At 62.5% G+C, this 10,651-nt stretch overlaps 2 protein-coding genes across 3 annotated transcripts; one reads left to right on the forward strand and one right to left on the reverse strand.

Moving 5' to 3' along the window:
* Window positions 1–272: 272 nt before the first annotated feature.
* Window positions 273–4,391, reverse strand: LCN15 (lipocalin 15). 2 transcript variants are annotated; one of them, XM_036901570.2, is made up of 7 exons: window positions 4,104–4,391; window positions 3,567–3,706; window positions 3,418–3,488; window positions 3,079–3,189; window positions 2,266–2,367; window positions 1,874–1,950; window positions 431–586 (listed from the first exon to the last, which is right to left on the reverse strand). In XM_036901570.2, exons 1-6 carry the CDS (start codon window positions 4,323–4,325, stop codon window positions 1,916–1,918), a joined length of 681 nt encoding a protein of 226 aa, XP_036757465.2. In that variant the 5' UTR covers window positions 4,326–4,391; the 3' UTR covers window positions 431–586; window positions 1,874–1,915. The 2 variants fall into 2 exon arrangements, with proteins under 2 accessions (XP_036757466.2, XP_036757465.2); XM_036901571.2 differs by lacking the exon at window positions 3,079–3,189 and having other exon boundaries at window positions 273–586.
* Window positions 4,392–7,930: 3,539 nt separating this feature from the next.
* TMEM141 (transmembrane protein 141) lies at window positions 7,931–9,824 on the forward strand. Its single transcript, XM_036901603.2, has 5 exons — window positions 7,931–8,060; window positions 8,351–8,417; window positions 8,588–8,671; window positions 8,942–9,049; window positions 9,419–9,824. The coding sequence occupies exons 1-5, from the start codon at window positions 8,007–8,009 to the stop codon at window positions 9,451–9,453; spliced, it is 348 nt and encodes a 115-aa protein (XP_036757498.2). The 5' UTR covers window positions 7,931–8,006; the 3' UTR covers window positions 9,454–9,824.
* Window positions 9,825–10,651: the final 827 nt, after the last annotated feature.

Below are 10,651 nucleotides of genomic sequence, written 5' to 3' on the forward strand. Positions count from 1 at the left end.
AATCACCAACCTCTGTGCCTGTTTCCTGACCTTTGAAACCAGGAGCATGATGGGCTTGCTATGTGTGTCTGGGGTCGGTGTGCGCCCACAGGCGAGGACTCAGGCCATGACAGTGGACCTTTCCTGGACTCTCAAAGGTTTGCGTAATGTGCCCAAGATCAAGGTCACACCAGTGGTGGGAGGGGAAACCCCAACAAGCTCCACCCCACAGCCCCTGTGCGGCTCCGCCTCCGGCTCAGGCAGGGCCTGTGCACACCTGGCTGCAGGGCCAGGCCTCACGGGGCACTTTGGTTCCCCACAGGTGCTGTGATCCCACGGGGGCCGGCAGGTGGGGGACACAGCCCCACACAGGTGCCAGTGTCCCTGCCTCAGTTTTTCAGAAGTCCTGGGTTAAGATGGAGCCACTGTGCCCTTCCCAAGGTCCTCTCCAAAGAAGTGAGGAGTCTGAAGTCTGCAGAATGTTTATTGAGCGGGAGGGGGAGGCCCAGGGATGAGGAGGGGAGGGTGACCCGAGGCTCGGGGTGGCGGGGGGAGGCGGGAAGTCCACGGGTCTGGACCACTCAGGGTACTGCTGCTCCGGCTCACCCTGCACAGACAAGAAAGGGGAGCCACTCCATGTACCCACTCAACAAACACTCCCAGGACGCCCCCAGCTGGCCCCATAGGGCACCCCTCCCAGACACGTGTTACCCACATGCCAGTGTGAGCCAGTTCTGCCACCAGAGCTTCCACAAGTGTGCAGACACACACCCCGCTGCCCCCAGGCTCCTGGGGCCCAGCCACGCTTCCCAGCACCCCGCCCGCTCCATGGCTGACATGGCAAGAAGGCCCCAGAATGGCCACCGAGCCACAACAAAACCCAGAGCCTCAGCAGCTGAAGGTGGGGTTGTGGGGCCCTGTACCCCAAAGGCTGCTATTTCTTTTTAAGATAATCCTGGGCGTGGGCAGAGCAGGAAGATGGATGGGCCTCAGTCTCCACACACAGACCCTCCTGGAGGGCAATCTGGCGAGATTCCCTACACCCTCTCCTCCCACCCGGTAACCTTTCTGAAACAACCACAGGGGGACAGTGCCAGGACGTGGGGCAGCACCACGGGGACTGTGAAAAACTAACAGCCCAAATGTCCCCTGCATGGATGGCCAGGACAGCCAGGGACGTGCTGATGCAGAATGAGGGGGGCCTGCCTCACGGGACCCTCGGGGTGAGGACAGGACCCGGGCGATTGCAAAGCAGGGCCCAGAGGCCCAGGGGGTGAGCCAAGGGGCTAGAGGGACACAGAGTGCTGGCTGGCTGGGGTTCCCCCAAAGTTCAAGTCTGCCTGGAACTCCACATGTGACCATATTTGGAAGCAGGGTCTTTCAGATGTGCCTAGTTAAGGCCCTGGAGGTGAGGTCATCCTGGTCAGGGTGGGCCCCGCGCCCAGTGGCCCCCAAAGAGGGCAGTCCGGATGGACACACGGGCCAGCTGGCCATGTGACGACCGAGGCAGAGACGGGGGAGCAGTGAGTCTACAAGTCAAGGAACGCCAGGCATCTCGGGCAACACCGAAGCCGGACGAAGCAAGGATCCCCCTACAGCCCCGGAGGAGCGACCCTCACACCCTGACTGGGGCTTCAGGCCTCCAGATGTGAGGACTGTTTCTGAGACCCCGGTTTGTGGTCGCCTGTTAGCCGGCCCCAGGAAATCAGGGGAGGCTCCTGGAAGGGGAGATGGGCGAGCCGAGGCCTGAAGCACACGGATGGACGGATGGACGGCCAGGCCGCCCAGCGGGGTGGGGTGGGGCAGGTCGCACAAGCAGGGCTGGCGGCTGGGGAGCAGTGGCGAGGGGCGGCAAGGGCAGCCCACCGGGCCCGGGCCGGCAGGGCGGAGTTACCTGCTCCAGCTCTGGGAAGCCCGGGGTGGGACTCCTGAGGGGTCAGGGCGCCTCCTTGCCCGCTGAGGAGCACGCGTCTGCCGGAAGCAAGGCAGTTGTGAGCGGCCCAGCAGCCAGGACTGCCTGCGTGCCCGGGGCCCAGGGACAGCCCCACGGGGGTGGAGCAGAGCCCCCCCTCCCAGCTGCCCAAAACCCGTCCCTTAGGAGTGTTAGAGGGCAGGTGGTGGCTGCGGGCCGGTCCACCCTTAGCAGAGAAGCCCACCTGTGCTTGCACATGGGAAAGGCGGAGATGGGGCGGGACTTGGCCGGGGGTGGAACTTGGCCCTGCGGGCGCCGGGCGCAGCTTGGTCCCGGGCGGGGCGCGGCCAGGGGGCGGGGCGCGGCCGGGGTACCTGACTTGGGCAGCTTGACCATCATGTCGTCGGGGAGCCCCACCGTGGGGTAGAAGTCCTGGAAGGCCTTCTCAGCCTGGGGGCTCGCGTCCTGGGTCCGGCCTGGGCAGAGCAGGGGCCCCCATGAGCCCCATGGGTCAGAGGCGAAGGGCTATGTGAGACGAGGGTCTCCTGGCCTCACTGCACTGCTTTGGGGCTGACAGTTGGTCTGGCACCAAGGTTGGGCGGGGTGTGCACTGCACAAAAGTGCCTGCCTGGCGGAGGGATCAGAGGGGCCTGGAGCTGCCCAGAGTTGCCCTTCCCTGATCCAGGGCCGTCTGAAGGTTGGGGTGGCCTGGCTGCTCCCCCAGGACACCTTCCTCCGGGCACCACCGCCCTCAGGCATCTTCCCCTGATCTCCCAAAGCCAGCTTTGGGCCCTCACCTCAGCCTCACCAACTTTAGGGAGCCCCTGGCCCACTGTGCCAAGCCCCCCATGAATTAAAGCAAAATAGATGTCAGCCCCTCTGAGATAGTGGGGACAAACAGGGAAGGGTAAGTCCTGACCCTTGGGAGGCCAGAGAGGGGCACAAGCTTCACCTGAGTGCCCAGCCCTCAGCAGCCCCTCCAGGCAACCGCTAGTACCCCAATGCTGTGGGGTCCCGCCATGCCCACCCCACCCCAGCTGAGTGTGATGAGGTTGGGTAGAACAGGAGAGGGGGCAGGGCCTGAAGGGACGGGACCAGGGGAGATGGGGAAGCCCGGGGCAGTGCCAGGCGGGGGCCAGTGGGGCAGGGGGCCTGGCGGGGATGGCAGGCAGCCAGGGGACCCTCACTGTAGAGCTGCACCATGGTGCTGAGTGCCCCCTCCAGCTCCTTGTAGATGTAGACCACAGCGAAGGAGCTGTAGTCCGTGTCCACGATGCGCACGTCCAGGTAGCCCAAAGCTGCAGAGGGGGCGGCCGAGCAGCCATGGGGAAGCACAGGGCTCAGGCCCTGACCCCCCTCCCCCACACCAGCCTCTGCTTGCCACGGGGTGGGGGCAGGTAAGGGAGCGCCCAAGGGGAGGGTCCGGAGAAGGTGATGGGGAGTGGTCCAGGGCAGAGGGACAGCCCCATGTCACCCCATGGAAAACAGGCATAGGCGCCCCTGAAGGCAGATGGGGCAGGACCTACCTGGGACTCTGAAGTGCCCCTCGGAGCCCATCTTCAGGAACTGGGCATCCACCTGGTTACAGCCATCAGCCCTGGGGGCACACAGCAGCACTCACTCCCTGCCACCCACCCCACCGGGCCACCCTGCCCCGCCAGGCCCCACTGCTCACTGAGGGAACTCCATGTGCACTCTGAGGCCGCCCTCTGCTGTGGCCTGGACGGCCCTGGTGGACATCAGCAAGTGGTCCTTCTTGCCCAGGAAGACCTTGCAGTCGGAGACCATGGAGACCACGTGCCAGAGGCCTGAGAACTGGGAGCAGCTCAGGGACATGCCAGCCAGACCCACCTGCCCGGACCCAGGGGCACAGAGCCAGCTGACTTGTCTGAAGGCACAGCCCACCAGGGGTCTCTGGAGTGTGCATCCCTTGGTCTGAGGCCTTGTTCTGCAACTTACCTGGGGCAGGTTGCATGGCCACTGTGTGCCTCAGTTCCCCAGCTGTGAAATGGGTCAGTAATTACCCAAACACAGGGCGATTTCAGGATTAAATGGAGAGGGAACCTTAAAGGGTCACAGGCCAAGGCACAGAGCAAGGGCCGCACAGAAGGTGGCACTATTATCCCTGTATTGCTATTATACAGTGTCGTTGCCATTGTTTCCAGCTTGGCCCCCACCCCCATCCGAGGCGCAGCATGGAGACGTCTGGTACCTTTTTGGCATCGAAACCCGGCTGCACCAGGACCTCGACCTGAGCCCCAGACACCCAAGGCAGCGCCAGAACCCAGCCCAGCAGAACAGACTTCATCCCCATGCCTGTCCTCTGGCCCAGCACATGAGTCCCACCCACTGCAGGCCCAGCTTTATAGCCCAGCCTGCTAGCTGAGCTCACCAAAGAAGCAGGCTGGGGAGCGGAAGGCCCCCCTTTGTCCATTGTTTGATACAATCACTGGAGTGTCCCCACCGGCTCCAGGGCTCATTTCCTGAAGGGCTCTCACCTGACTCACCAAAGCTAGGATTTGTCGCCCAAACCTTTCAGGCAGGCACAGGGAGTCTGAGAGCAGGTGGCCATCTGCCTCTGGCCTGGCTGAGGCTGGGGGCCTAGGGCCCTCAGGGGTGCCGCCAGAAAGCAGCCACACTCAGGTTTGTGCTGGTCAGCAGGTCCCCACTTGGTGTCTAGGCCCCCAGAGTCCTCACCCCCTTCTCCTCGGCAAAGGACCAAAGTCACCATTGGCCCGAGCCTCTGGACCACGTCTAGGGACAGAGCCTGCACCATCCCAGCTATGACAGAGGGGACATCAGAGGGCTGGCACCCCTCCCTCCAGACCCCCACTTCCTCCTTCCAGCCACCAGCATGGCCTCGGCAAGCAGTCTAAGGGTGGGGCTGAGCCACCACACCGGGTGGATTATGGTATCAAAGCCACCTTATCACCGGCTGCATAAGCATGAGGGCAGGTGCATAGCCAAGGAGGCGCCATGGGCTGGTGGGGCGCAAGCCGGCAAGGGCTCTCCTGGCAGCCTCCTGTGTCCACGCAGACAGGACAGAGCATCTGGAGACCTATTTGAGGAGCAGCACGGGGCCTTGGGGCACACCACCCAGATGCCTCTGGCCGGCACAGGGGTCTCCAAGGAAGGCCAGTACTACCAGTTCTCTGGAGTGGAAGGGGTACAGGGCTGGAGAAAGACCCTCATCCCCCAGTGGGGAAGGGGGAGGAGCCAAGGGCTTCTGCTCACCTCCTCCCCCAGGTTTCAGGAGGCGCCAGCTCTCAACTAGGCCCCAGGGTCCCTGGGCAGCATGAAGCAAAACCTTTCTGTGAAAATGTTTACAGAACGCAGATCTGATATATAGAACTTAAATCCTGAATCTGTAAGGAACTCTCGAGACTCTCATAGCAAAAAAGCAAACAACCCAATTGCAAAGTAAAAAGGGACAGCAAAAGAGCTGAGAAGTCATTTCAGTAAAGAAAATACCAGGTGGAAAATGAGAGACCAGAGGGTGCTCCATGTCATCAGCCACCGGCTGGCACAGACTGGGGCAGCGCCCAGAAAGGCAGGCACATCGGGTCCCACCAACTGCACAGCTGCACGCCTCGGGGTTTGCCCAGGGGAAACGAGAAGGCACCCCATGAGCCTGCACAGGCCGATGAGCGAGAGCCACCCAGCGCCCTCCCAATGAATGCATGCAGGCCGCTGCCCCTCCACAATGGGCCTCTTCTCCAGAGTAACCAGAACAACCCCTGATTCGCGAAAAAACCTGGGTAAGTTCCGGCTGCACCGCCTGTGTGGGAGAAGCACTCTGAGACGGCTCCTTTTCTATGACATTCTAGAACTGGCAAGTCCGCAGGGGCAGAACGCTGCTCGAGCCCCAGGGCTTCGGGAGTGGCTGACGACCTAGGGCCACCCAGAGCCTTTAGGTGGTCGCATCCCTGTTGGTGACTGTCTGAACTCACAGACCTGTACCCCAAAGGGGGGGGTGCTCTACTGCATGTAAACTGCATCTCCATTTCTAAAAGGTGTAGATGTAAGCTACAAAGCCACGTAAAATCTTCCCCCAAGTGCCACCTCCTGCACTGAGCAGCCGCAAGGCTCGGGAATGATAAGGCCCAGGCTGCAGGTACAGCACCCCAGGGAGAGGCTTTCCAACAGGTGAATAAAAGACAGCACGCATGGGACCCCCAGGCCCAGTGGGGCATCTGTCCTTCCTCGAGTCAGCAAAGATGCAGGGACACCTAACTGCAGCTGGCAGACCCCCCCAGGGACCCCTCGGCAAGCACGGAACCTCGGAGGTGCAGGACAGCTCTCAGCCCACAGAGAGCACCTCCCACTCTGTCAGCCTCAGCTCCCTGGAGGGCTCAGGGGGCACACGCTGCTGTACAGGCCTCAGCGGGCATCACCAGTGGGAGAGCTGTCCTTAGCGGGCAGTGGGCAGACCCCAAGCTCCAAAGGGGCTTGGGAGGGGCCTCCAGCCTGCTGGGGTCGGGTGGGGAGGTCTCAGAGCCTGAGTATCACCCTAAGTTGCGTGTGGGCTCCACTGCGTGGCTGCCCAGCTTCAAAAGTGTTGCCAATAGGAAGCAAAGCACATTGGTCTGCAGAACGGAGGGCATCTGGCACAAGAGGGACCCAGGACTACCGGTGCCCCCCGAGGACGAGCTGGCTGAGCGACAGGCCACACCCAGAGGCCCCCTGTGAAATGCACACAACAGGTACATCCACAGAAACAGAGAAGATTGGTGGTGACCAGGTGCTGGGGGAAGCCTAACTGTGTGGGGGGTTTTGGGGTCTCCTGGCATCATGCAAATGTCGTGGAGACCACAGTGATGACACACTTGTGAATGCACACAGACCTGCCGGACGTCCACTTGCGTGGGTGGACATGCGGTCCCTGCACGGAATCTCAGTAACGCTGTTGGAAACAAAGCCCACAGCCAACTGCCGTCCACCTGGGTTCCAGATTCACACATCCCACTCCCCTGTCCCCAGACATCCCAGACCCGACAGCGCCCAGGGCCAGCAGAGCCCACACCGCCTCCAGTGCTGTCCCACGCCAGCCGCTGCCTCGGCCCCCACTGCCGCCCCCTGTGCTCAGGGCAGCGCCCGCAGGCAGCCTGGGCCCCCTCCCTCTTTCTCTACACCCCCAACCCAGTGTCAAGGCTTGTCAGTGAAGCCTCCAGATGCACCCTGACATGCCCCTGCACCCCGACAGCGCTTCATAGCACCCAGTACCCCAGCAGTCTCCTTTACCACAATAGTACCCTTACATCCTGAAAGGACCCCGTACAACCCACAGCATGCCTGCACCTCACAATGTCCCTGTGCCCCCCAAAACACCCCTGCACCCTAAAGAGCCCCTGTCTGCTCCACTGCTGGGACACGTTCTGAGCCCTGGTGCATGCGCTCTTGGAAGACTGGCCCCCACGCCATCCCAGGACAGCCAGATGTCCGTGGAGCTGGAGCTGCCATCCCCGCGTGGACCCGCCGCTGCCCCTCGCCAGCCTCCGCTCCACCAGGCTCCAAGGCGCAGCAAGCGACCTGACCTCACAGCTCACCCCCCACCTTGCCCTCAGATCCGGACATTCTGCGCATTTCACATCTAAGGGTCCTCTGCGGAGACCCATCCTCTGAGGAGCTCCTGGGGTGTACCCCACACCTCCAGCCGCATGTGTCCTGATGTCCCTCGGGGTTCTGTTTACCTGTCTGCTCCGTGGGACCCCAGCTCCTAGTGCTTAACTGGCACCAAGTATGGGCTTTTAGCATCGGGGGAATTTGCTAGATAGTCACTCGATTATTATCACCACCACCCCGCGGTCATTTTCAAGAGGTTTAATCCCTTACGCAAAGCACCATCCCAACAAATAATACAAAAACCATTTCGCGTCCTCGAGCGTGGAAATGAGGCGGGGCGACCAGGGCCAACCCCGCCCCCAGCCGCGCCCACCCCCTCGCCCAACACTCCAGAGCCCGGCGGGGAAGGCCCCGCCTCCCTTCGGCTCCGCCCCCTCCGCTCAACCTCAGAGCCCAAGTGGGCGGCCCGGCCCCGCCCCCTCCCGGGCCTGCGCAGACCCGCCCGCCCGCGCTCGGCCCCGCACCCTCCTCCTGGGCCCGCTCCCTGCCAGCCATGGTGAACTTGGGCCTGTCCCGGGTGGACGACACCGTGGCCGCCAAGCACCCGGTGAGAACGCCGGCCTAGGACGCGGGTCCCGGATTCGGAAACTGACCTGAGCGGGCGGGAGCTGGTGGGGGTGCTCCCGTCAGGGAAGAGGGGCAGGGAGGGGGGACCCCCTTGCTGTGGGGATCGGGACATCCGGTGGGCGTGGGGGCAGGTGGTATGTGTCCAGGCTCGCAGGGCGTCACGGCGAGTGGTCCCCTCCCCAGTGGCCAGAGTGTGCCCAAAGGAGGGACAGGAGGGACGGTGAAGGCAGGGGGGGGGAGCTGAGCCCCCGACCCCCGCCCCTAACCCAGGGACTGGAGGAGTATGCCGCGTGCCAGTCGTTCGCCTTCACGAAGGGCATTGCCACCTTTGTCGCAGGTAGGCTGGATCCCGGTGTCCTCGGGTGTGGGGGCCTCCCCTCCTATCCCGCCCCGACTGCCCAGCAGGTGGCGCCAGGTCGCCTGCTAGCGTGTGCTGGGAGCCTGGCAGCGGGGCCCCTGGTGCGCCCGGCGGACAGGCCGGCTGATGGAGAGCCCCGATCTCGGCAGGCACCAGTGGGACCTTCGGCCTGCAGATGTTCATTCGGAGGAAGTTCCCGTACTCCTTGCAGTGGAACGTGCTGGTGGCCGTGGGTGGGTACTCCAGGGCGGCTGCCTGGGGCTCTTAAAATGCACCCCAGGAGCCGAGGCGACGCTGGATCCTCAGCGGGGTGGGTCCCCAGTAGTGGTGGGGGTGCTTTAATTCCAGGCATCCTTGCCCACTGGGGTGGGGCCCAGGTCTCGGTGGGAGCCTGCCCAAACCCACCACCACCTGCCCAGGAGAAACTGTGCTCCGGTTCCCTTTCCCTGAGAGGTGCAGGGGCCCCGGCCCCTCAGCCTCTGGCCCTGACCCTTGCCCTCCAGTCGCAGGCTCCGTGGCCAGCTACTGGGTGACCCGAGTGGAGTCACAGAAATGCAGCAACCTCTGGCTCTTCCTGGAGACGGGGAAGCTCCCTGGAGACTCAGGCACAGGTGAGATGTGCAGGCTGGACAAGGGAACCTGGAGCTCCTGTGCCCAGGCTGTTAAGCAGGCCAGCCCAGCACCCCAAGCCTAGGTGGACAAGGCCTCCCCTTTGCCTGCCTCTCACGCACTTCCTGGAGCGGGTGCAGGAGTGCATGCAGCAGCCAGACGGTCCAGAGCCCCAAAGGCAGGAAGAAGGCTGGGTCGGGACTAGGCAGGCCTGGGTGGGCCTGGGTGCGTGGTGCCCAGTGAAGTGTGGCACCCTAGCCATTGGAGCTCAGGCCTTCTTGTGCAGGCCTGGGGTTTGCACAGTAAAGTGGGTGCGGGGACCATGAACAGCTTTAGGGTGGGGTTCCAGTTTTCTCCTTTTGTCTTTCCAGATGTGCACAGAAGACCTGGTGCCAGGGAGCTCTAGAGCACAGCCCCAGCACCTCTCACCTCTGCTCCCCAGGCTGGCCTTCTCCAACACTCAGGCCCTCCCCACACCCTGAGGTGTCCCAGTCGGGTGGTGGGAACAGCTGCATGGCTGGGTCTGCAAAGCCTGTGCAAACTGCTCCTGCCCCCAGCTGGGCCCTGCCCAGGAGGAGTCTGCAGACAGCTGTCCCTGGTGGGGTGGGCCTTCTGTGGAGCAGCAAGAGCACAGTGGGCACTGAGCCAGGGAGGATCAGAGGGGAGTGTGCACACTCCACTTGGGTGCTCTGACACACCCTTTCTGGCCCCACAACCACCAGTCACAGTGACTGCTGTGGGCGGTGCAGGACTAATAAATGCTGTTTTCCCACCCAAGATCTGAAGCAATTGGTAAAAAGCAGCAGGGGGTCAAGAGACATGTGTCACCTGGTAGCTGGAATTGGAGGATGTGTCAGGGTGCTTCCTAATACTAGACCCCAGAATCAGACACCCCTGCTGACCCTGTGGGCCCCAGACTACCACCAAGACCTCTCCAGAGGGGACCTGCTTCACTCATGGCTTGGAAAAGCAGAAGGTTTACAGCCAATCAGTGCCTGGCAACAAAGATGCAAGGGACAGGAAGTGGCTATGCCTACCACCTCTCACTCCAAACATGCGATCAGCTGAGCCACTTCTCCAAGGGAGGAAGAGGTGTGGTGTGGAAGGAGCCCGGAGCTAGCCTGGAGTGCTCCCCACATGCAAGGAAAGTGGGCAAGACTACCCACCTTACCCACTGGGAGGAAGAGGCAGAGGCCGTGCAAAACCTGGGCAATCGCCATTTTCTCCCGCCGACTGCCCCAGGACACTGAAGGAACGCAGCACCCCCAGCCCAGCCGCATGCCCCTCGGCTGCCAGTCACTCAGAGGAATGTCTACCAAGTAGCTACTGTGCCCCAGCAGATCTGTGGGATAGGAAGCCCAAGATAACCATGGCCAAAGTGAGCCAGGGTTTTAGTTTTCTTTCATGTATAAGCCCAAGTGGGTGGTCTGGGGCTGGTAGGGGGTCAGAGAGCCAGACTCCCTGCAGCCTGTCCCCTGCTGTAAAGGCCTCCTGCCTCATTGTCCCAGGCAGCTGGACCAGCTCCAGCCATCTTGTCTTCATCAGTCAACAGGAAGGAGGAAGGGGAGGAGGGGGCAGTTAACTCCCCAGTTCTGCTTACACTC

This window comes from Manis pentadactyla, chromosome 3 (assembly GCF_030020395.1).
Source record: "Manis pentadactyla isolate mManPen7 chromosome 3, mManPen7.hap1, whole genome shotgun sequence".
NCBI classification, from domain to species: Eukaryota; Metazoa; Chordata; class Mammalia; order Pholidota; family Manidae; genus Manis; species Manis pentadactyla.